The sequence below is a fragment of the Nicotiana tomentosiformis genome, chromosome 6, assembly GCF_000390325.3.
Source record: "Nicotiana tomentosiformis chromosome 6, ASM39032v3, whole genome shotgun sequence".
NCBI lineage: Eukaryota > Viridiplantae > Streptophyta > Magnoliopsida > Solanales > Solanaceae > Nicotiana > Nicotiana tomentosiformis.
The window spans coordinates 5,649,273-5,670,900 of NC_090817.1; the positions used below are offsets into that span (position 1 = coordinate 5,649,273).

Below are 21,628 nucleotides of genomic sequence, written 5' to 3' on the forward strand. Positions count from 1 at the left end.
CAGTTGGGATGAAGCTGAAACTGGAGCAAGAGACAGAGATAGATGGAGAACTATCCCAGCATGTATTTGGTGGACAATCTGGAAAGAAAGGAATTCCAGATGTTTTGAGGATAGAAGAAATTATGTGCAGAAGATCAAGCTTAATTGTGTTTTGCTTTTTTGCTTTTGGTGTAACCAGATCTACGCAGAAGATATTGTTTCAATCCTAGATGTCCTAGAATCTTGTTAGGTCTGAGGTCCAAGTTTTTTTTCTTTTGGCTACTCACTTATAAATACGGTTTCAGTACAACCTATGTACTGATTTTATTATAATATACAAAATGTTACCATCTCAAAAAAAAAAAAAAAAAATCATTTTATTTGCATATTCTGCATATAGCAATGCATTCCCTTCTTAAAATGTTATTGGAAGTCCTTTTCTTCGAAGTTAAACTAGAAAGTTCAAGTTCCTCTAATAGTACATTGTTTAAGTAGATTAGGGTTACAATTATACAGTATCATACCAAGTAAAAAAGAATACAGATTCCACCTAATTCAATGTTTCAGTTAAACATTCCAGTCATTTGATGGCACTTTTTGCCCTTCTACCAACTATTCTATATTGCATCCTTCTCCGTCATTCCCATCAGTCCAGTGAAACTTGGCTACAGAATACAGGATCCCTATTTGCTAGATTAAAATCTTCTCACCTTCCAATTCTGAAGGTCTTAGATCCAGGAACTTACTTGCAGTATGAGAACACCTGAATCTTCACGGGAGTCCTCAATAATTTGACATTCTTCAGATCGCAGCTCTAAGCAGGCAGCATAATCCTCAATCAAGCTCCCTGCAGCATTGGATTTTATGAGCAACTGAACAAGTCCAACCATGCGAGAACTGCCATAAAGCACCATCAACGTCAGAAATTGGTACTGTAACATGAGACAATGCATCCTTTCTTAATTCTAAATATGATGCTACATTTCTTCTTTCGATTGCCCTAAAATAGTTTGTGCTTTCAGTAAAAACTAATTAGAAGGGAAAGAAAAAAGGTGGGAACTGTAAAAGGTAAATGCCCACATTTGAGTTGGTAACAGAAATATCATTGGCGTGAAGGAACAGAACTTCAATCAATGCATTTAATCATGTTGTTTGAACAATTGGAACTAAGAGAATGACAAACATTTGGGGCTAAGGAAGTAGAAATGAAAAGGCGAGGATGAAAGTATTACCTTAGGATGTTCATTATTTTGATAGAGGATTGTTGAACACGGGGCTGCAAATCATATCTGACATACTCCAATAAAGCCACAACTTGGTTCTGATCTTGTGAGAGAATGACATCCAGAGGCTGCATAAACAAGAACCACCAGTTAGACAATGAGATGACAGCAAAAGAAGGTAAGAATATGCAGCCAAACAACTCGACCAAATCATATACTCCCTCCGTTTCAATTTATGTGAATCCATTTGACTGGGCACGTAGTTTAAGAAAAGAGAGAAGACTTTTGAATTTGTGGTGTAAAATGAGGCACATATATTTTGTGTGGCTCTAAATCATTGCATAAAGGTAAATTGTTTCCAAATAAGGGAAGAGGTCATTCTTTTTGGCACGGACTAAAAAGGAAATAGGTTCACATAAATTGAAACAGAGGGAGTATAAGTTTTAGTGCATACACATGATCACGTGCAACATGTTTCATTTTAAGAATATTCATTGTAGTAACATTGATTCGTTTAATATCATTTACTCTCCATCTACGAAAATATTTCCCTAATGTTCTTCCACGGAAACACCTGTAACTACTCGAGAATTGAACATCAAATAGTGCTGCTAGTGGCAAAGACAACATGTTACCCTGTAAAGTGGCATTGATAGTAAGTAAAACTAAAAGCATGGCCAAAACTATTCCTGTATGTTCTGGCCACTATGGAACCAGTGTCCACTTGAAAAAGGTTCAAAAATTAACATGCTTGCATAAAATCTTATTAACAAATAACATTACAAGGTCTCTAAGGAAAAAAGAAATTGTATTAGCAGAAAATACAGCAAAAAAGGGGTGGCAGCTACCCATCTATAAGAAGTGTAGTGTAAGAGACCTAGAATATATACCAAAAAACCTAGCCAAGACATTCAAGAAACCAGATTCTAAATCATTTAATATAACAGAACTAAGAAAGTGCGTCAAGAGTTACAGATTGTGAAATTTCCAAACATCATCTTCTTTTCTGATAATTTAAAATAACCCGTCCTAGATTCAGTATCTTATGATTGGTTTTGTTTTAATATCTACAGCCCTATATTGGCCGCTCTACACTAACCAGTAACCACCTGTAGTGAATGATTTGCTTAATCATTTCCCAGCCCAATTTTTTTAAAAGCTAAAAGCACAACAAAGCGACAAGATTCATAGTGCTCGAAGCCAAAAGCGAGAAGAAAAGCGCATGCTTCTACAAAGGCAAATGCACAATTATGAGAAACTAAAGTATATCAAACATAATCAAACATAACAAAAACTAATTTTTTTGAGAAACTAAATTAAAGTCTAATTGATTTCAGCATCCAATATACAGTAATGCCGAGGTTAATCCAACTCCTCAAAGCTCAGATTCAAAAGAGCGACCAATTCTGATTAGAATCACACTTTGTGCACCATTGTTTGAAGCCCAAACTTCTCTAAAGCACATGGCTTTATCAATGAAGCAATAACCCCACGTTCCACATCTCTTCAACGCTTTAAACGACGAAGCGATGGCTCTTAATTAGATTCGCCATCTCTGTTCGGATGATGTAATGTTCTCACGAAAAACAGTTTCCAAACCTTGAAATTATTCATCATGTTCATTCAATTGGGATGAATAAAATTGGTGAACAACTATGCTGCTCACTATTTAATCCCAGTAGCTTGAGGGAATAATCAAGCAGATTTCTCACAGAAAATAACATCTGCCCTCAGGGGGACACAATTATTCTCCATTTTAAGGTATGAGAAAAATATTGTCAAAATTATAGACAACCATTGACCCAACAAATTATTTCATTAAATTTCCCATCATGTAAAACAAAGACAAAAACTTTTGGTATTGACAAGTTTTATTATGAACAAACATAGAATAAATAAAATAATCTGAATAAAAATAAAAACGGGTAGTGTGAATTAACATGAACAGTCACTACATATATCAGACCAAAGTGACAGCATCTATGCTAGACCGTTTTAACTAGTTGCAAAGAAAACAACAACTATGACACTTTACAATTGGTATAGGCAGTAATCTGTGAATAGTGGTTACACTAAAATTAGCAAAACATTATATTCATTCAAGTTAGCAGCTTCTTCCAGTGGAGGTCAGGCTACAGAAAACAAAAGGCAGGAAACTCGAGATGAAGTTTAGGATCCTTACTTGATACAAAGGACGCCAAAAATCAGACACAGCTAAATCTTTCTCCAATACGAGATTTACAATTTCCAGAGAAAGCAGGACAGCTTTTTCAAGAAGTTGCCCGTAAATTTGACTTGTTCGTTCACCGATTAGATAATTGACTCCTGGTGAAAGAATACTCATGATATTCCAAAACACTGTTTTACCACTCATAAAATCCTGCGTAACAGCAAAAAGAATTTACATAACTCATGTTGCCAACGATAAGTATGGCAATAGTAACTTATAGCATACAAATAATAGCAAATACTTACTAGATATGAATAGGACAAAGAGACACTAAAACAAAATCAGATTGCATCAACAGGACAAAGAGACACTAAAGTAAAGTAACAGAGTAGTTTGAGGAAGTAATACTTTCATCAATTCTATTAAAGGCAGCTGCATCTGCAGCGGCGTAGATTGCCCTGCTTCTGATAGCTGAGATTGGTCCACGACACTGTCAATATCCTCATCTCTGATACTATACATGCTCAGCATCCTGCATATAACATTATTGGACATGAAAGTCAGCAACTTCTTTCATAAATCTATGAGTAAATCTTAAACCCCTCATAGACAAGGCCCAAGAGAGAAAAAGATAAAAAAATGTACAAAGGGCCATAGAGGAAATTGAGATAAAGACTTACATCTGGAAATGTTTGAGGCAAGCTATGACAAGTTGCCACTTTTCACACGGATCAGCATAAGCTCTCTGTGGGAATGGCCCAAAGACATGATCATAAATGAATTTAAAGATGCCAATGAATCTGCAGAGGTGTAACTCGGAATGAGAAATGATACAATTCCCGAAAAATATTAACTAGAAACCATGTTATGGTACATGTAATCGCTAAAAGCCCAATACCTATGCCCTCTATCACTAACATCCTTTTCAGCGGCAATAAGTGTATTCAACAAGTTAATGAATGATATAGTTGAAGGATATTGCTCCCTTCTAGCTTCTATTTCATTCAGCTCAAATCGCATATCATAAACCTGCAAGAAACAAGTTTTGGATGAGATAGTTCCCCTTTAAAAATAGACGAAGCAGAGGGAAGATGGGAGAGAATAAGGAATTGCCTTGGGAAGGCAAATGTCAATGCATTAGACCATGAAAAGCAGTCGCCTTATCAGAAAACCCAAAATTGCAACTTCATTCAAGCAGAGTGATGGTCTAATCTTTTAATTTATTCCACCGGCCACCCACCCATTCCAACCCCTCCCAGCAATACAGATCCAACAGAATCGAGCTCTACTTAATCAAATAGCTTGACCTCTTGTACACGGGATTTTCCCAACTATATAATAAAATGATTACTTTATTATATATAAAAAACAAGACACATAGACTGCCAATCCAATAAAATAACACAGACACACCAACCTGTGTTGTCAAGGGTTGTGTTGTATTCCCAACAACTACAGGTAGATCATATTGCTCTAAATACCTCCAAGTTGTATCTTTCATAACTGGTGATACTTGAACAAAAGTAGCTATCGCATTTCTTAATGCACCCTATTAATCACAGGCACAAAAATAATTAGTAGCAGAACTCAGTGGCAACATATAAGCATGAAACTGAAAGAGCAACTGAACCAAAAGAGACGAGAAAATAGAGGACTTGCCTTAAGATAGGGAGGGACATTTTCATAACCAAGGAGCTTGAACAACGGCTCGATATCAGGGAACCAATTCTTCCTTTCTACGGGATTCGCGTTTTCAACAACCTGCACCACACAAAAAATCATCTCAAGTCTGTTATATCCGCGCACCGGAGCAGAAAAGCGTACATAGACTGAATTTCCGTTACAATCTCCTAAAAATAAATCAAAATCAGATGTTGAGAGATCTCTTGATTAATCACTTGAGAGAGAAAAATCCATGACCTTCCATACAAAATATTATTTCATCTCTATCTCAGTGCATTATAGGGTTTAGTTGAGGTACAAAAGCTGTTCCTCCGCCGGCCTTTTTAGCTAAACAGAGGTATCTCTATTATCTCTAACCTGCTATCAAAACAATTAGCATCTTACAAAATTTGTTAGACCACACTAACTATAAGTAGGTTATGTTGAGAAAATTAACTGCCCCCAGTCCCCAGGGCTTTTAGTCTAGTGGTACATGTGTAGGCGCACGTCACGGGTTCGAATCCTAAAGTAGACAAAAGCCTGATATTTAAGTGGAGAAGGGTAGAGGGCCGGGCCCATTATCCACCGAGTTTCCAACCTAGCACCGCTGGCCCTCGGGGATTCTCCTTATCAAAAACGAAGTTGAGAAAATTAACTATGAATTAAAAATTAACTGATTAAATAAATATCAGAAGCCTATTATTTATCCAATTCTCTAAGATATTATAAAATTAATTTAACCACGAGGTTTGCAGTTTATAGTACCCAACATTCATTAGAAACTACCAGGGCTTCCCACCAAAAACTGATTATCGATTATTTTTCACAGAAAGAGTGCAGCGTGATGTTTTTACATAAAGCCAAAGTAGTACACATATAAAATGCAGGGAGTTTCAGACTTCGTGGAGGCTAAATACCTAGGTAATTTTGAATATATAACTGAAGATATGTTCCCATGCAAAGGCTCCCCAAAATTAAGACATGAAATTAGTTGAGACACAAAGGAGATAACGTTTCCACCACATTACATTCTAGTCTATAAAGTGAAAACTGTAAAGAACATAGACAAAAATGAGCTAGGCCAGTGATATCACTCACCTTCTGCAGAACATTCAAGTAAGCAACAAGTGCTTTGGCATCTCCTTCCTGTATCTCTGGCAAAACTGCGCCAGGACTTTGCACAGCTTGTTTGAACTTTTCCTCATAAATTGATAAACAATCAAATAAAGTGCTCCATCCGATAGAACGGAATGTCTTTCCCTGAAGTAACTCAAAAACTTTGGAAGCACCCTCAGCACTAGAAGCCTGGGTTAGATGCATGACAATCACAAGACTTAGTTGAAGCATGCTTATCTCATTAGAAGGTATGAAACTTTTACCAACTTGACAATATAGCCAAACTTACTTACCAAGGTACTCAGCATTCTCAAAAATGCTACAAGTGTTTGAAAGTTAGTGTGATCCTCCCCGGCAAAGTTGACAAATGTCCATAGAACATCATTACCAGACAGCAACTCGGGTTCTCTCTAATGAAAGATCACAGACAAGGAAGTCAAAGTAAGACGATAACAATCATACGGGGGAAAAGAACACAAGAAAGATGGAACAAGAAAAAGCAATTTGTAACTTCTGTCTCCACAATTTCATGTTTTTTAACTTCTTTTAAAATAATGGTTGTGAGTTGTGAGAGGGCCATCTTGCATGCATCTTGACAGCTTCACTGGATACTTGTATCCTCCTATCAGTACAGCATAACCAATGCCCCACCAAAGCTTAGGCAGATGGGAAGAAATAACCCAGCAATTCTGTATCTACTGGGATTCGAATCTTGGTCTTCCATTGCTTTCTTTTTTTTATAACGGTGGTACACGGTCCAGCATCTGCACACCTCGATTATTCCACCGAGTATTTACTACCTCCCACCAGCGCAGGTACGGAGTAACTCTATCTACTAAAGCTTAGCTAGACGGGAAGAAATCAGTTAGTGTTTTTTTATCTCTAATGGATTTAAACCCTGCTTTTCAAGGTTTGCACCCATTTCATTGACCACTAAGTCACACCATAAGGTCTTGATCTTCCAGGGCTTTAATTCCAACTTCATTGACTGTGATGCCACAACTTTAGTTTCGTCACCACAACCTCATTCTTAACAGAGACTCACTAAAATTACCTCAAGACAATGCAGACACCATGTACCCCGACGTCGATGAAACAATCCTTAACGGCCTTCAAAAAATACATAAAACATCTACTGGAACGGGTCAATCTCACTTCGTAACAGGTTTAAGAAGATAGATTACCTTGTAATAAGGAGTCATGCAACAGTGCAGATCGACTTCCCTTTAACAGCCTAAAATATGTAAAAGGTATCAATTGATACAGTACACAAGTTTTGGTTACACAAGCATGCTTTTCATGATCTATTCTAGGAATCACTTGGGCATAAATTTGAGGATCTTTGAGGGCTCAAAAAGTAGATCCTAACTTTTACTTAGAGAATTAGATAGTACATAGTTACAAGAAAGATGGCCCTCACTCTCAGTACATAACTCTCAGTACATACTTCAGCACTCTCTTAGTGAGGCTAACTACCTAACTTATCAAAAAAGAATTCTAGTCTTTATTTGTGTTGCCTATGCCCTACGCTTAGTTCTACCCCATGATAGTCTTAAATCATTCCTTAATATAGCAAAGCAAAATGAATAAAAGACTCTTTGAAGTAACCCAAACTATGGAAAATATAGAAAAGACCAAACATACTTGAATTTAGTACTATAATAATCAAAGCGCAATTAAAATAACTAAATTTAGCATCCCACATACATTCAAAAAACAATGCTTTGTTTTTTGGATCACATTATGCGTCATTATTTAAAGTACACACTTCTTTGAAGCGCATGGCATTGCCATGAAGGAAAAACTCCTTGTTTGACGTCGCTTTAAACTACGAAGCAATGGCGTTTAATACCACTGCTGCTAACAGCATAGCGTTAAATCTGTTTAAGTGCTTAAATAAAGAAACCAGACAAGCTCAATATCTCAGAGATCATAGGTACAGTGAACATCAATGTTTGACATCTACAACAAAAGGTCCACTATGTAATTAGAGTAGCCAAAAGCAAAAAAGCACAGAAAAGCGCCAAAGGCTGTTGGCCCTTTAAGCGCAACGTTAAACAAAAGCATCAGTTTTAGTAAAGAATGGCACTAATGAACAAAAAAAAGGAAATTTATATATGTAATGCAAGAAAAAGAACTACAAACACAAACATTTATTGTTTGGATAAAATAATTTGAAAAAAAAAATTATAACAAAGCACAATATATGAAGTAAAAATCATGCCCATCAGTTTAAAACCCATTTTGAACTTTTGATTCAGGTGGACAAACGTAGTTTAATTTTTAAGCTAGTTTTCTTATACTAAATTTTTACTCTCTTATTATTGATTACTAAAATTTCATCCATAACGTTTTTTAACAATTAATATATTAGATTACCATCAATATTTTGTCTATTGATGACCACTTAAAGAAGAGTCCCCGGGTGATGAGCTATGTTGCGCGGACTTTTCAAAACAGCTGCCACACCCGTGTCGGATCCTCCAAAATGCACTACTTTTGGAGGATCAGACACGCACCCGTCGACATTTTCGGAGAGTCCGAGCAACATAGGTGATGAGGTGCATCCTTATCACCTTACCACCAACATTAAAGTGCCACCTAAGCGAGGCGAAGCGCATACCTCAGCTTTAACTGAGCTTCAGGGTTTAATTGCAACTCAACCGAGCCTTTGATAACATTGTATGTAACAAAAGACTCCCATACAAGGAAAACTTCAGCTCAAGGTCAGCCAAATTGAGCAAGGGCGGCCATTTTGCGCTATTGTGCCTTGTCAAAAAGAAGCCGGGTCTTTATTTATGTTGCCTATGCTTGATTATACCCCAAGATAGTCTTAAATCATTTACTGATTGCGGTAACAGCATAGTGTTAAGTCTTTCCAGTGCTTAAATTAAGAAACCAGGCAAAACTCAGTAGCTAAGAGACTACCAGTACAGCAAACATTGATAATGTCTTCCCCAAAAAACCCACTATGTAACAGAAGACTCCAACACAAAGAGAACATCAGCATCACACAAAAAACAATAAGTTAACACCGCCTACCCAAGATGAAACCTCCCCACTCACCCACCCACCGAGGAAAAAAAACAGCAAACGGCACTAACCTGATAAATTTCACTCACAAACTCCAAGAGAGAGACAAAAGTTTGTGGCGCTGGTTCAGTGGCATTTTGAAAATGTCCAATTCCATCCACAGTATAATCATGTGACGTAGACAAGCGGTACGGACTAAGTGCCGACATAGCCTTCTCTTTTGCTTCTTTAACCTGGAATAAAAGAGTGAGTAAAAAATTGAAAGGAAATGAGGAAGTCACCAATTTCTAACTTCCCACTTGGTAAATGGACAGCAAGCAAAGTATGATTCAGACTCCTTTAACTGCACATCACGCCTTAAAAAGAAATGAAGTACATAATTGGGAGAAAATAACAAACATAACTTCTTTTTTAGAGGCAATTTCAACCATCTACCCTCAAAAGAAATTAGAATCACTGCAGAAAAGAAACTAAACAAACCTTGTCCTTGGCCAGTGGATGAGACAAAAGGCAAGTTATCATCTTGTGCAAATAAGCATTGTACATGTAGATCATATCCTCATCGTCATTCTGCCCATGAAAATAGAAAAGAAACTTGAGATAATTACAAAATGGAAGGAATACACATATAAAAGTTGGGTCAACCAACTAGCATAATCTGCTACCAGTAACATCTATTTGTTATACAGCTCAAAATTATATGCTGCCATCAATACATGACAAGCTACAGGAATAAAATATCTTAAGGCTAGGTGAATGATCACAAGGCATTGAGACAGTGAACAAAAAGAAATAACAACATAAATTACCTAAGAAGTGGCAGTAGGCTAGCAACCAATAATCAGTACATTATGTGGAAACCTGGAAGCATTAAAGTGATGAGGTCTTTTGCTAGTTTTTGTTTTTCTTTTGATAAAAGTAATAAATTTTATTAATGAAGGGGAAAAAAGCTTGTATACAAGTAGCATACCAAAAAGTAGAAAACCTAACAAAAATATGTGGCTTTCTAAGAACGAGAGCCAATCTTTTCTACTATAAGAACCCCGTGAGTGCACCATAAGAAATAAGGGATAAGAGGCTACTTGAACGGTACAAAATCATTCGCTACTCCTAAACTTTTCTATTTCACTCATACGACCCATATAAGTGCTAGTGAAGCAACATCCCACGCCCTGCGTCTTCTCTTACGTCTTCTAAAAGTCCAGCTAAACATCACTCTTTAACAATTGGCATCACCCACTGAATTCCAAACCATCCTAGTGTTTTCCAGCTATGTTGTTCGGATCCTCAAAAAAACCGCCGCATCCGTGTCACACCCTCCAAAAATGCATAGCCTTCGAATGACCGGACACGCACCCGGCGACATCTTTGAAGGATCTGAGCAACAAAGTTTCCGACCACAAGTGAGATGCTACCCAACAATGTAAAAGAAGATGGTCCACTTCTTCACCCGAGCTATTACACATAAAAACCATCGGACATATGTAAAACACCTTTTGCTATTTTAGACATTCACATTCCAAAATATCATTTCCCAAGTCTGACAGATTCCTATTAAAGCCCAAAGTTGTTTCCTAAAAGCATTAGATTCCTATATTGGGTATATGCTGGTTGGCCTTTAGTTTCAGGAGAACTAATGGACAATTATATAACATTTCTAAACACAAAACCCGTACTCATTTGAGGAAGATTAATAGTTTCGAACTTCCCGAAAAAAGGAAAACTGAAAAAAGAAGTAAGTTAAATTTAAGAATTAAAAGACACCAGTTAGACATACCACACCCCACAGGGCCATGGAAGCCACTTTCCTTGGGGCACTCAAGGTGTAAGTCTCCAAAAGTGACACTCAAGGTGTAACCGCAAATTTAATGCTCAGATGAAAAACACATTATCAAAAAGAACCCTAAGAACTTGCGGTCTTAAACATACCATGACATTTCTATGGCTATAAAAGCATGTTATTAAGGAAAAATAAGAAGTTTAAAGTTAAAATATTTCAAAATATAGAAAAGTATCGTTCTTTTTTTTAACAAATTAAAAAGGAAAGAGGTCATATATAAAGGAACAATGGAGTAATATTTTCCCTACAATGCCTAAAATATTTTGTATTTAGCAGTAGAATAAATTACTTCAATCACTTAAAGAGTGAATTACTAGTTAAAATAATATACATAGTTCAAGACTCCCACATACGGAGCCCTTCTTATACATTGTTATTCAATCAATTCAATGAGCACTCTCTTCTTCCCTATATCTTCACGACAAATTACAAAGTCATTCTTAACCTATTAAAAATATCTTGAGGCTTTGAGCCAATAGGAAGTTACCCGTTATGCGCCCAAATAAAATTTTAGGACATAAGTAAATCTAATGTCCTACTCCACTTCAAATTATTCACAGCTCTTTCGTTAATACTCGCATTCTTCAATTATTAGCCCTATGTTTCTTCCACATTTCATCTATGTTTTTCCTTTTGGCCGTTTTCCCTACTTTTGAAAATATATAGTTACTTAAAAACAAGACAATTAGAACCCAAAGGGAGTGCGAAAGAAGACTTTCATGTTGCCTTAAATCATAAAAATGTTGTTCTGGTTCATACATCTCCAAAAGTATCTGTGTATCATTCTTGAAAAACAAAGAAATAAATAAATACTTGGGAACGAATCGGCAGCACTAGAAATTAAGGAAACATCAACTGATCATGTTTTTATCTTGCTTTTTCTCCCCTTATCGCTCTGAATGCCAGTTCATAGTGCAACAGCAACAACAATTAAGCCTAAACCGCAAACATTCTTTTGAGACTGGTAACAGAGCCTAGATCGCAAACTAAGTTGGGATCGGCTATAGAATCTTCAATATCCAATCTGCACTGCTTGAACATATCATTCCAATGTGTCTCACGCTCACAAGCACTACAGCTAATTCCGAAGCAGTACCTCATACCGGAGAAAGAAATGATCAAAACATTATTCAATTTGTCCACGCATTCAGTTTGGATCTCTTCCTTTCCCATCGAAATCATTCTGCTGGACCAGAAACAGCCAGGAGTGATCACCGGAACTTTATCCCATCCTCATCGTTCAATTTTCCCAGCACCTCTAAATCCTTGGCCAGCAAATTCACTATCTTTGCTTGGTCAGAAACACTCAGGACAAACAAAGCTAACTGTTGCTGGCGAGAGACTCTCAAAGCCACAAGAAATAGAATACATTACGTACACATTAACCTAATCAAATTTTCTTGTGCGCTGCAAACCATCAACTACTCTTACCATTACCAAGTTACTATAGCTTAAACGTTTTCCTTCACTCCTCGGCCATAAGCTAATCCCAAAGTAACAGATTCAGATTTGTCCTACATTTATTATAGCAAAATTGCATACTTGTCTTAGAACAAAAAAAAACAACAGGAGAATGCCATTACCCATGCCAATGAGACTAATGATAATTCTTAATAAAGAATCAGACTAACTCTAATTACAAGTTACATAATATGGCTGATCAATGAGAAAAACTTAGTCATCACTGGCGGGTAAGAACTCGTCAACGAGATAATATGACAAGTAAATCAAATGTCATGATCAGACCCAAAACAATGATTGGTAAGGAGAATGGCTAAGAAAAACAATCAGCAGTTCCTTAATCAGATACAACAAGTCAATTTTCACCTGATAGGCAGGAGTTAGGAGGATCTTATTCAGCCAAGACTGGAAGACATTGTTGGAGAATATAACTTCCAAGCATGAATAGATGTTCCTTATATCATTATTTGACGAAGCACTTGCTGCTGTGTCTTTTGCATCAAGCCCGTCATGTATTAACATTAGATGTACAACCCACGAACTCCTTAAGCAATCAACATAGCCCTCAACAACAGCATCTTTCCCGGCGACCATTACCTAGAAGAAAAGTGATAGAGGGTTTTGAAAATGACACAACGTTGGTGTCAAACATTTAAAAATGGTTGTCTGCTTACAGATTCCTGGAATTCATGTCTAAAGGAAGCATCACGAGACAAGACAGATGTTTTATCAGGTACTGCACTCAATGCATCTGATATGAGGGCCACCACAAGAGAGAAGAGAAGACTATATGTTATCTGCAGTTTTTTCAAAGCAGGATCAGATAAAAGTATAGAGCAAAATACTGAAGAATAAGAAAAAGGATAGCTGGAGGGTACATGGCATGCAATCGAGATAAAAATACTTAGTTTCTGTCCTCTATTCAGCATTTGAAAAAGAAACGGAGAATGAAAAGAAAATCTAAAGCTGGATAATCATAGAGCCAAAAACCACAGAATCAGAAGATTTGGAACCTTTAAATGGCACAAAAGATGAGATGGCATATAGAAACAGGCTGAACTTTAAAATCCAATTCTGGCGAAAATGAAATACGATCTGGTTAATAATAAATGACAAGTGAGCATAAAGTGGCACTTGGAGAAGCTACATGGTTCTTATGTGAAAAGATACGGCTAAAAAAGGACCATCAATTAAACGCATAAGATCTAATGCTTAATTTCCCAGCTCAACCACTACAATATTACTCTTTTCGATTTCATAACCAATTATTCATCATTAAGCTTGAGAGAACCATGGCCAGAAGCTGCGAAAACCTGATGCCTTAAAGTGTCAGTGCCACCACTAAGCCCTGCTGCACTATCCTTTAGAGCAGAAAAGACATCCTTCACATCTTTAGGGCCTACAAAAAGAAATAGATAGTTACTTTTCAGTGGTAAAAGAGAAAAGTAACTACATTACAGAATAACTATATTGCTTTTAAAGGAGAATAAACGAGGTGTGGAGCTGTCCACGCATATATGCTTTTTCCTGACTACATTGAAAACAGAAACACTGGCTAAGGAGCATTGCTTCATTTTCTGCTGTTCAAAGCACATTGGAAGCTTCAGTAAAAGTAGATCCATTCAGGGGGACAAAGTCATACAACGAATCATAAAGGGGGGAACCACTACATTTCTTTTCTATAACGGCAGAGTTCAGACCAGTACCTTCTACCTCCTACCAGCACTGGTACCATGTAATTCTGCCCACCGAGGCTTGGGCAGTTGGTAAGGGGAAAACCACAACATTAATTTAAAAATAGAATGAATCCAGTCTCTTCTATTCCAATGCAAATGCACATTGAGGATGTTCTCACTTCAATTTTGGAGTCATATGCACAAAAATAAGGCCAGACAAGCACGTATAGCAGATAAGGAATGGTTGGACTCCAACATAAATTACTTCAAAAACATTTAACTAACATTTATTAGCATACAGCGTATAACTTCAGAAACATATGGCTGATATTATGAGCATGGGGTCTTCTATAACGATGTGACTAAACTAGGTTAGCTAAGTGTTCATGGTATAAAACACCAGGCCTCTTGAACATGAAAACTCATTTTGGTTATGCACAAACAAGTTGTAACCAGCCATCGTCAAGAAGAATAAGAAAATATATGAATGATTAACCCTCCAAATGGTCCGATATAGGATTTACCCTGAAATCATCTAAGGCACAAACATCTTTACCCGAAACCATTCAAAAGCCCAAGTAGAATGAAGAAAGGATAAGCCCTCATTATAATGCAGCTCCATTTTGCCATTTGATGATGCACGAAAACGATAGAAGCCTAGAAACAGAAAGGCATAACAAAACAGACTTAAGCACAAACAGGGAGCTAAGAGAGCAACTCCTAATCAAAAACTACACTTGCTTAACTATATCCTTTCTGGAGTGCACATAAACTGCAAATCAAAATGTAGCCACTCATTTACTAACCCGCGCAATCAAAAATAAAAATAACAGAGCTACTATATGTATGTCCTAATAAAAAATAACTTCTATGATTTTTGGAGTGAACAAAGAAAGAGAAGATCAAAATATAAACATTCATAACGTACTTGCACGGACAACCAAAACAGAAAGGACAAGGCAATGAGCCAGAATGAGCCTTTCCCTGGAAACAACAGCCCTCCTTTCCACCAATGCTCCTCTTGAATCAAGAATATAGCGTTCACAGTTAGGCCCCCCCAAACCGGCTGGTTCCTCGCGATTGAGTTCCTAAAAGTATACTCAAGATATAATATCAAGAAACCATCAGCATATATTCATTCACCTCACTTCTGTCAAAATGAACAGCGAACAAATTATAAACTCACATGATCACATGCACTTAGGAAACATTCTCATTTTTTTTTAATTGATAAGGTAAAGTATTGAGGAACGTTCTCAGTTTAATAGGGAACAGGACAACTGCCCTATGTTTCGAAATAACCTGAAATTTAATTGAGATGACACTGGAAGATACTTTCCAGCAAAATCATGACTTTTTCACACTTTAAACTAACAGGACAAAAAATGATTGAGTTGAAGGAAAACATACACAAATAAGATACTCACCGGGAAAAAAAAGTCTCTATCTAAGCTCTGAAGATTCTCAAAATATGAAAAGATGTAACTCAAAGGGATAGACATGAAAGACAAACTAAGTTAATCTAACAACCTTTATGAGAGAAATCAACCGCTTTCTAACTCCAGCATTAATGAGATCGTCCAAAAATCTCTGAACATCTGCCACAAGATCAGGTTCAAGTCCTTGGTCAAGGACAACAGCCTGCAAAATCACTTTAGTCATATCTAACAAGCAGATAACAAGAGATAAATCTCCATTCCTTGAAACTGAGAATGAGGTTTACCCTCAACAGTGTGTAAAGTGCTGTTATAAGATCTCTTCTCTCTGTATACCACAGTCCAGCTGCAAGGCGGAATATCTCTAATGGCTCACGTCCCAATAATCCCCACTGCATGCATCAACAATTGGAAAGTGAGGGCGAAAATTGGTCAAAAAAATAGTAACATAAGAAAACTTGTGTGCCGAAAGGAACTTAGGAGGAGGTGGTTGAAAACCCAATTCAACTCCTAAAACCAGATGTATTTAAGTCAGAGAGATGTCTAGAGAGAGAAAAACCTCATTCATTGAAACGTTCAAGATTATTGAGCAGTCCACATTATGGTTTAAAACGTCAGACATAGACATACATGGCTCAGTCAACAGAATCTCTAGACAGATCAAACTATTGATGGGGTTGTGATACATCAAAGCAAGCATTGAAGAAGGGTAAATCTAGCGGAACCAGAACAGAACGCCTGATCTTTATGTATTTAAGTCAGAGAGATGTCTAGAGAGAGAAAAACCTCATTCATTGAAACGTTCAAGATTATTGAGCAGTCCACATTATGGTTTAAAACGTCAGACATAGACATACATGGCTCAGTGAACAGAATCTCTAGACAGATCAAACTATTGATGGGGTTGTGATACATCAAAGCAAGCATTGAAGAAGGGTAAATCTAGTGGAACCAGAACAGAACGCCTGATCTTTATGAATATCATGTGACACGGAACTTCAACTCTTTTGGAAGATTTTTAAGGGTGGAAGCTCCGTAATGGAAGGGAAGCGCGTCTAGATCATTCCAAATCTAAGACTCAACACTGGGTGGGCTAATTTGAGAGCACGATTGAAAAAATTGTAGAAAGAGGGAGTTGCTTGTAATGCATTGTTTCTAAAAATAACGTCCAACCTCGACAATGTTCCAATAGCTAGAAGATCAAAAGTTCATACATGCAAGGGAGAGGAAGAATTTGACATATGTCGACGCAATCTCAAGGAAAGTCAACAGTGATCTCCAAAAAAATCTTTAGATTGGTCGTTATGGTGAAATCTCATTGGAGGTAGCCAGCAAGGACGAAATAGAAAGATGAGTTAAAGCTAAGTGGGACTCTCGGCCAGCATCAAGCTGAGAGACGTGAATGAGATATATCTCAATTTTTCGTTCCCATCAAGATCAAAGGAAAAAGATGATCAAAGTGGAAAAGCAAGAGAATGATGGAAATTCTCTGTTATAGACTGGTGGTCTCGAATTGCCAGTTGCATCAAGTCAATCAACAACCTAGAGCTGTTAAAATGAGACTAAAAAGACTTCAGCTACACCTTTGGTCAAACCAACTGTTTAAAAGGTGAGAGAACTTGAGGCTTCCTCCAAACAAAGATACAAGGAGGCCTAAAAATCAATCCCAGGTGCAACTGCTGGCGGTAACTAGAAAGACACTATCGAGTAGATGATCACCATGCACAAGGGTCAGTGAGACTACATTGTTCCAATAAGGATAGACACTAGAGGTGGCAAAAACAATTGTTCAGAAAGGACACAAGGCCAATTTTCCAATACCGGAGAGGAATAAACGAGGAAAACACTGCAAATTTCCACTAAGGAGGCATAAACAGAGTCCAACATACAAAATTACAATACAAAAGAGTTATTGAAGCATAAACTGACCTCGAATTTCAGATTTAGACAATTGAGTTAGTGCAGAGGTACCGACTTAGGCTACAAGTAAGAGGCTAAGAAGTGAGAAAAGGATCGGCCGAGGTTAAAGAGGCCCAATGCTGATCGTCAAACCGGAAAGGACAATCCAGTTAAGACGTCAAACGAACAGCGCCACTGCTTCAGCCCAACGTATTCTAACAACGTAAAGAAGAATTAACACAATGAGGACACAAGCACCAATCACGTTCAGCCTTGATTCATTTTGGGTTCATTAAACACATTAGCGATGGGATATGAAGCAACGGAGAGAACCCTTCAAATTGAATGGTGGAGAGATAAAGTAAAAAAGAATACTCTTCAGATCAAAAACCTTGCTAGATGATGGATTTGTTGCAAGGATGAGGGATTATGGTTTAACAATCAAATAACAAAGAATACACAACAGGTTATGTGAAAAGAAAAAAGGAGAAACTCCCATTGAAATTGTCCATGAGCATACAAGAAAGCTTTTCTTTTTAACTTTAAAAAATTTCAAAGCTTTGAAATCTGGTTATTATAACATAACATTTAAAAATATTTACACAATATTGTCAATGCTCTTCTAGACTGTCAGTATGGCCCCTCAAACTATAATGTCAATAGGCTCTCTACATTTTGGATATCACTTGTATACACGGCTCTAATCTTACAACATCAATATATACCCTATCAAAGATGCCTAAATTGTACAATTGCTGAGGAATAATCAACAAGAAGAAAATCGAAGTTGCAGTTTTCCCGTTGGATAGTCACTGATAATCGCACAAGATAAGAAAGTGCTTTTTTTTTATAAGGAAGAAAATAAAGTGCTTCTTAAAGTACAAACAGAAACGAATCTCTCAATTACCGAAAATTCAACAGGTATGTGGACGCAAATCTTCATGAAATCATTAAGTTTGAACTTGTGCTAAAGTAGCTTGATAAGTATTTAGAGGAATGCCAGAAAAAGTTGATGAAAAGGTTGCTGGAATAGTAGTCATTGCTGCTAAAACGGCTACCACAAAGAGGTGCACCGCCACCAGGAAACGATCACATGGGCGCAGTGTTGCCGGAACGGTCACAAAAAAGTACAATAGCGTCGCATTGAAAAGAAAAAATTTTGCCCATAATATATTGGACGGATGAAGCATACAACTTAAATACTAAATTCAGTGCTGCATGTTTAGCTTATAAGACTTCTGTTTAGTTCTTTTATCATCAAACCTCTTACAATGAATTCCATCACTTAGCAAACTAGAACCCTATAAATTGTACATTGCTCATCGCAATGAGCAAAATAATTACCAAAAAAATTTCAAAATACAACAAGACAAACAAGTAAAGAGAATGACATACCTCTTGGTTGGCAGAAACAAGCAACCGAACAGAGTCTATTTCATTAAGATGTAGATCATTACTCAACTTCAGGGCCTAAAAGTAACATAGGATGAGACTATGCAAATGGTTTGCTACACCAGAACAAATGTAAAAAGAGAAAAATTCAAAATATGCACACAGAGATATAGAATGAACCCTCTTCAGCAACAAAGCAGTTATAATATGTTTAAAACTCCACCATTATAGATACATATACACACACAGACACACAGTTTAATCCAGACAAAAATAGAAATAGTGATTGGTAAGACAAATACAATTCTTATATTTTTCTCTATCTAGGCAACATTAACCACGAAGCAAGAAGTGACCACAATAATTTATTTAGTTCACTCTAAGTAACCTCTGTCTTCCTCTTCCTCCAACGCTCTTACTCTACTATTTCTCCTATCACTATCTCCAATAAGTGCATCAGAAGATCTTGCTTGAATTCATCTCATACAATTCATCTCATACCTACATGGACTAGACTTGACATTAGGGATTGCAATAGGTCAGGACACGGTCCGGCGAGGCCAGTGAAGACTTCTTCTTTTTCAATGAAAAGGTAAGATTTTATTTTAAAAAGTACCAACAAGGTACTGAGAAGTTACATCAGAAAAGAGGGCATCCTTCTATAGATTGAAGGAATGCAGAAGGTCTAGCAAAGAGTCAAAATCAGATACAATACTCTCCTACCCCATAAACAGAGACTTTTTAAACATCAATATGACAAGTGAAATGCTATCCATCCTATCATTAAAGCACCTCTTATTTCTCTCCAACCAGATATTCCAGATTATGCAAGCAGGAACAGCATCCTAGAACTGTTTGCCTTTGGAAAATGACTGTCTATACCATCTGCACAAACAAGTGTAAACTCCCTGGCATAGCCCATTGAACTCAAAAACGTGTCTATGCACAGTGACTAAATCTGCACCGTGAAGGTGCAAAGTAGCAGTATATGATTAACTGTTTCATTATCCTTTTCACAAAGAGAACATCTGCTGCACATCGGTAGGCCTCTCTTCTGCAAATTGTCTTGAGTTAAACAAGCTTCGTGAATGGCAATCCAAGTGAAACAAGCAGTTCTTGGGGGTGGAATGGCCTTCCAGATTATCTTCCATGGCCAGTTAACTTGAGACCCTCAGTTCTTCAGGAAATATTTATAGCAGGCATTAACAGTAAACTTAGCATAAAAAGTTTTGACTGTCCTGTTCTATGTTCCAAATGATAATGATGATTTGAAAGTAATGATAGAAGAATCCTTTAAGAAAGATCATGAATTAACTACACAGGACACAAGGAGAATACAACACGGGATGCAACTCACAATTTGAACATCCTGATCATCCAGTGAGATTGGCCCAGAATCCGGAAGCCTCACTTCTTTGGACTGGACTTGAACTCGGTCCGAGGGTTTGGGGGGCTACATATTAAGAAGAAATGTAAACTTGGTCACTGAACTCTGGACAAAGCTATAAAATTTCAATATTTAAACACAAACAAACTCAGAAAACTGAATTACAATATCCCTGGCAATTATACAAATTACCAAGTACTTAGGAAAATGGAAATGAACTTCTTCACATGTTGAGAAACTACCAATTTTCGCAAACCAGGTCATATCCGTCCAGAACAATCATGATTTCAATAAATCTATGCACACAAAAATCCCCATGCTTAATACTTAACACAGTCATTCTTTCACAATAATTCTTCCATATTACTGTCAAGTGAAAAAATAATTCACACGAATGGGTCACTTATCAGGTAATTACAGGTAAATCTGTTCATAAACATTAATTGGGTAATCTGGTAAAACTGGAAACGAACTTGTTTTCACAAGTAAAAAGTCACTGACAGTTTAAAAAGAATCTTTACATTTACAGTGTAAAGATTTAGTTCAATAGCTACACTAACATACCAAATAAGAGTTTAAGTTCTATGCACTAACAGTCTAGATAATATTTACACAGTCATGTCATTTTTTAGGTAATCACAAGTAAATTAATATGATAAGCATCAATTGGCAGTAAATAGGGTAACTAACTGTCTAACTCGCTATCACAGGTCAAGATTAACTGACAGTGTAGAAAATATTTGCACAATCAGGTCATTTTTAAGGGAATTACAAGTAAACTTATATTATGATTATCAATTGGAAACCTACTAAGTATGATAATTAACTTGCTATTACATGTTAAAATTCAATGATAGTAAATATTTAAACAATCATGTCATTTTTAAGGTAAATACTGACCAAATTCATATGATAAGCATCAATTGACAACCTGATAGCGTAAAAAATATCTTTATACTATATAACTTAAATCGATTAAATAAATGTATAGAATAGAAATTTACCGGATAGGAAAGTAGGTTTTGAAGAGAAGGAAGAGAATGACGAATGGCGTGAAGCAGCTCAATCCGCTGCGATGGCGTAGGAGGGGTGGGTCCCAATAAGGTAGATTCGATTAATGATAACAAATTCTTCGCAGAAACCATTGTTTCTCCGTTAATCTCAGCTTTTTCAGCTTTCTTCGCCGGAACTATAAAAAATAAATCCTAGTTTTCTGAGCGTGCTCCTCTCGCTGGTGCAGCGAAATGGGTGGAAGAAGAAGGCGGGAAAAACCCTAGTTTTAGGGTTTTAGTATGGAAGAAGTAAAGGCACCAGCTTTTTCTCTTTTGGAAATTTACAGTCTCCGGTTCAACGG

At 36.9% G+C, this 21,628-nt stretch overlaps 1 protein-coding gene across 1 annotated transcript in view; it reads right to left on the reverse strand.

The window, feature by feature from the left end:
• Positions 1-21,628, reverse strand: part of LOC104090086 (nuclear pore complex protein NUP205) — a 40,268-nt gene extending 18,640 nt beyond the window's left edge. Inside the window, exons 1-21 of the mRNA XM_009595120.3 lie at positions 21,279-21,628; positions 20,245-20,340; positions 18,891-18,965; positions 15,884-15,988; positions 15,691-15,801; positions 15,089-15,248; positions 13,798-13,883; positions 13,159-13,281; positions 12,851-13,081; positions 9,664-9,753; positions 9,255-9,416; positions 6,444-6,560; positions 6,133-6,339; positions 5,032-5,133; positions 4,790-4,921; positions 4,271-4,401; positions 4,053-4,172; positions 3,781-3,904; positions 3,385-3,582; positions 1,212-1,330; positions 726-876 (exon numbers count right to left, since the gene is read on the reverse strand). Of these exons, the coding sequence (XP_009593415.1) occupies positions 726-876; positions 1,212-1,330; positions 3,385-3,582; positions 3,781-3,904; positions 4,053-4,172; positions 4,271-4,401; positions 4,790-4,921; positions 5,032-5,133; positions 6,133-6,339; positions 6,444-6,560; positions 9,255-9,416; positions 9,664-9,753; positions 12,851-13,081; positions 13,159-13,281; positions 13,798-13,883; positions 15,089-15,248; positions 15,691-15,801; positions 15,884-15,988; positions 18,891-18,965; positions 20,245-20,340; positions 21,279-21,419 (2,781 nt within the window). The 5' untranslated portion in view covers positions 21,420-21,628. The remainder of the gene's footprint in view (positions 1-725; positions 877-1,211; positions 1,331-3,384; positions 3,583-3,780; positions 3,905-4,052; positions 4,173-4,270; positions 4,402-4,789; positions 4,922-5,031; positions 5,134-6,132; positions 6,340-6,443; positions 6,561-9,254; positions 9,417-9,663; positions 9,754-12,850; positions 13,082-13,158; positions 13,282-13,797; positions 13,884-15,088; positions 15,249-15,690; positions 15,802-15,883; positions 15,989-18,890; positions 18,966-20,244; positions 20,341-21,278) is intronic.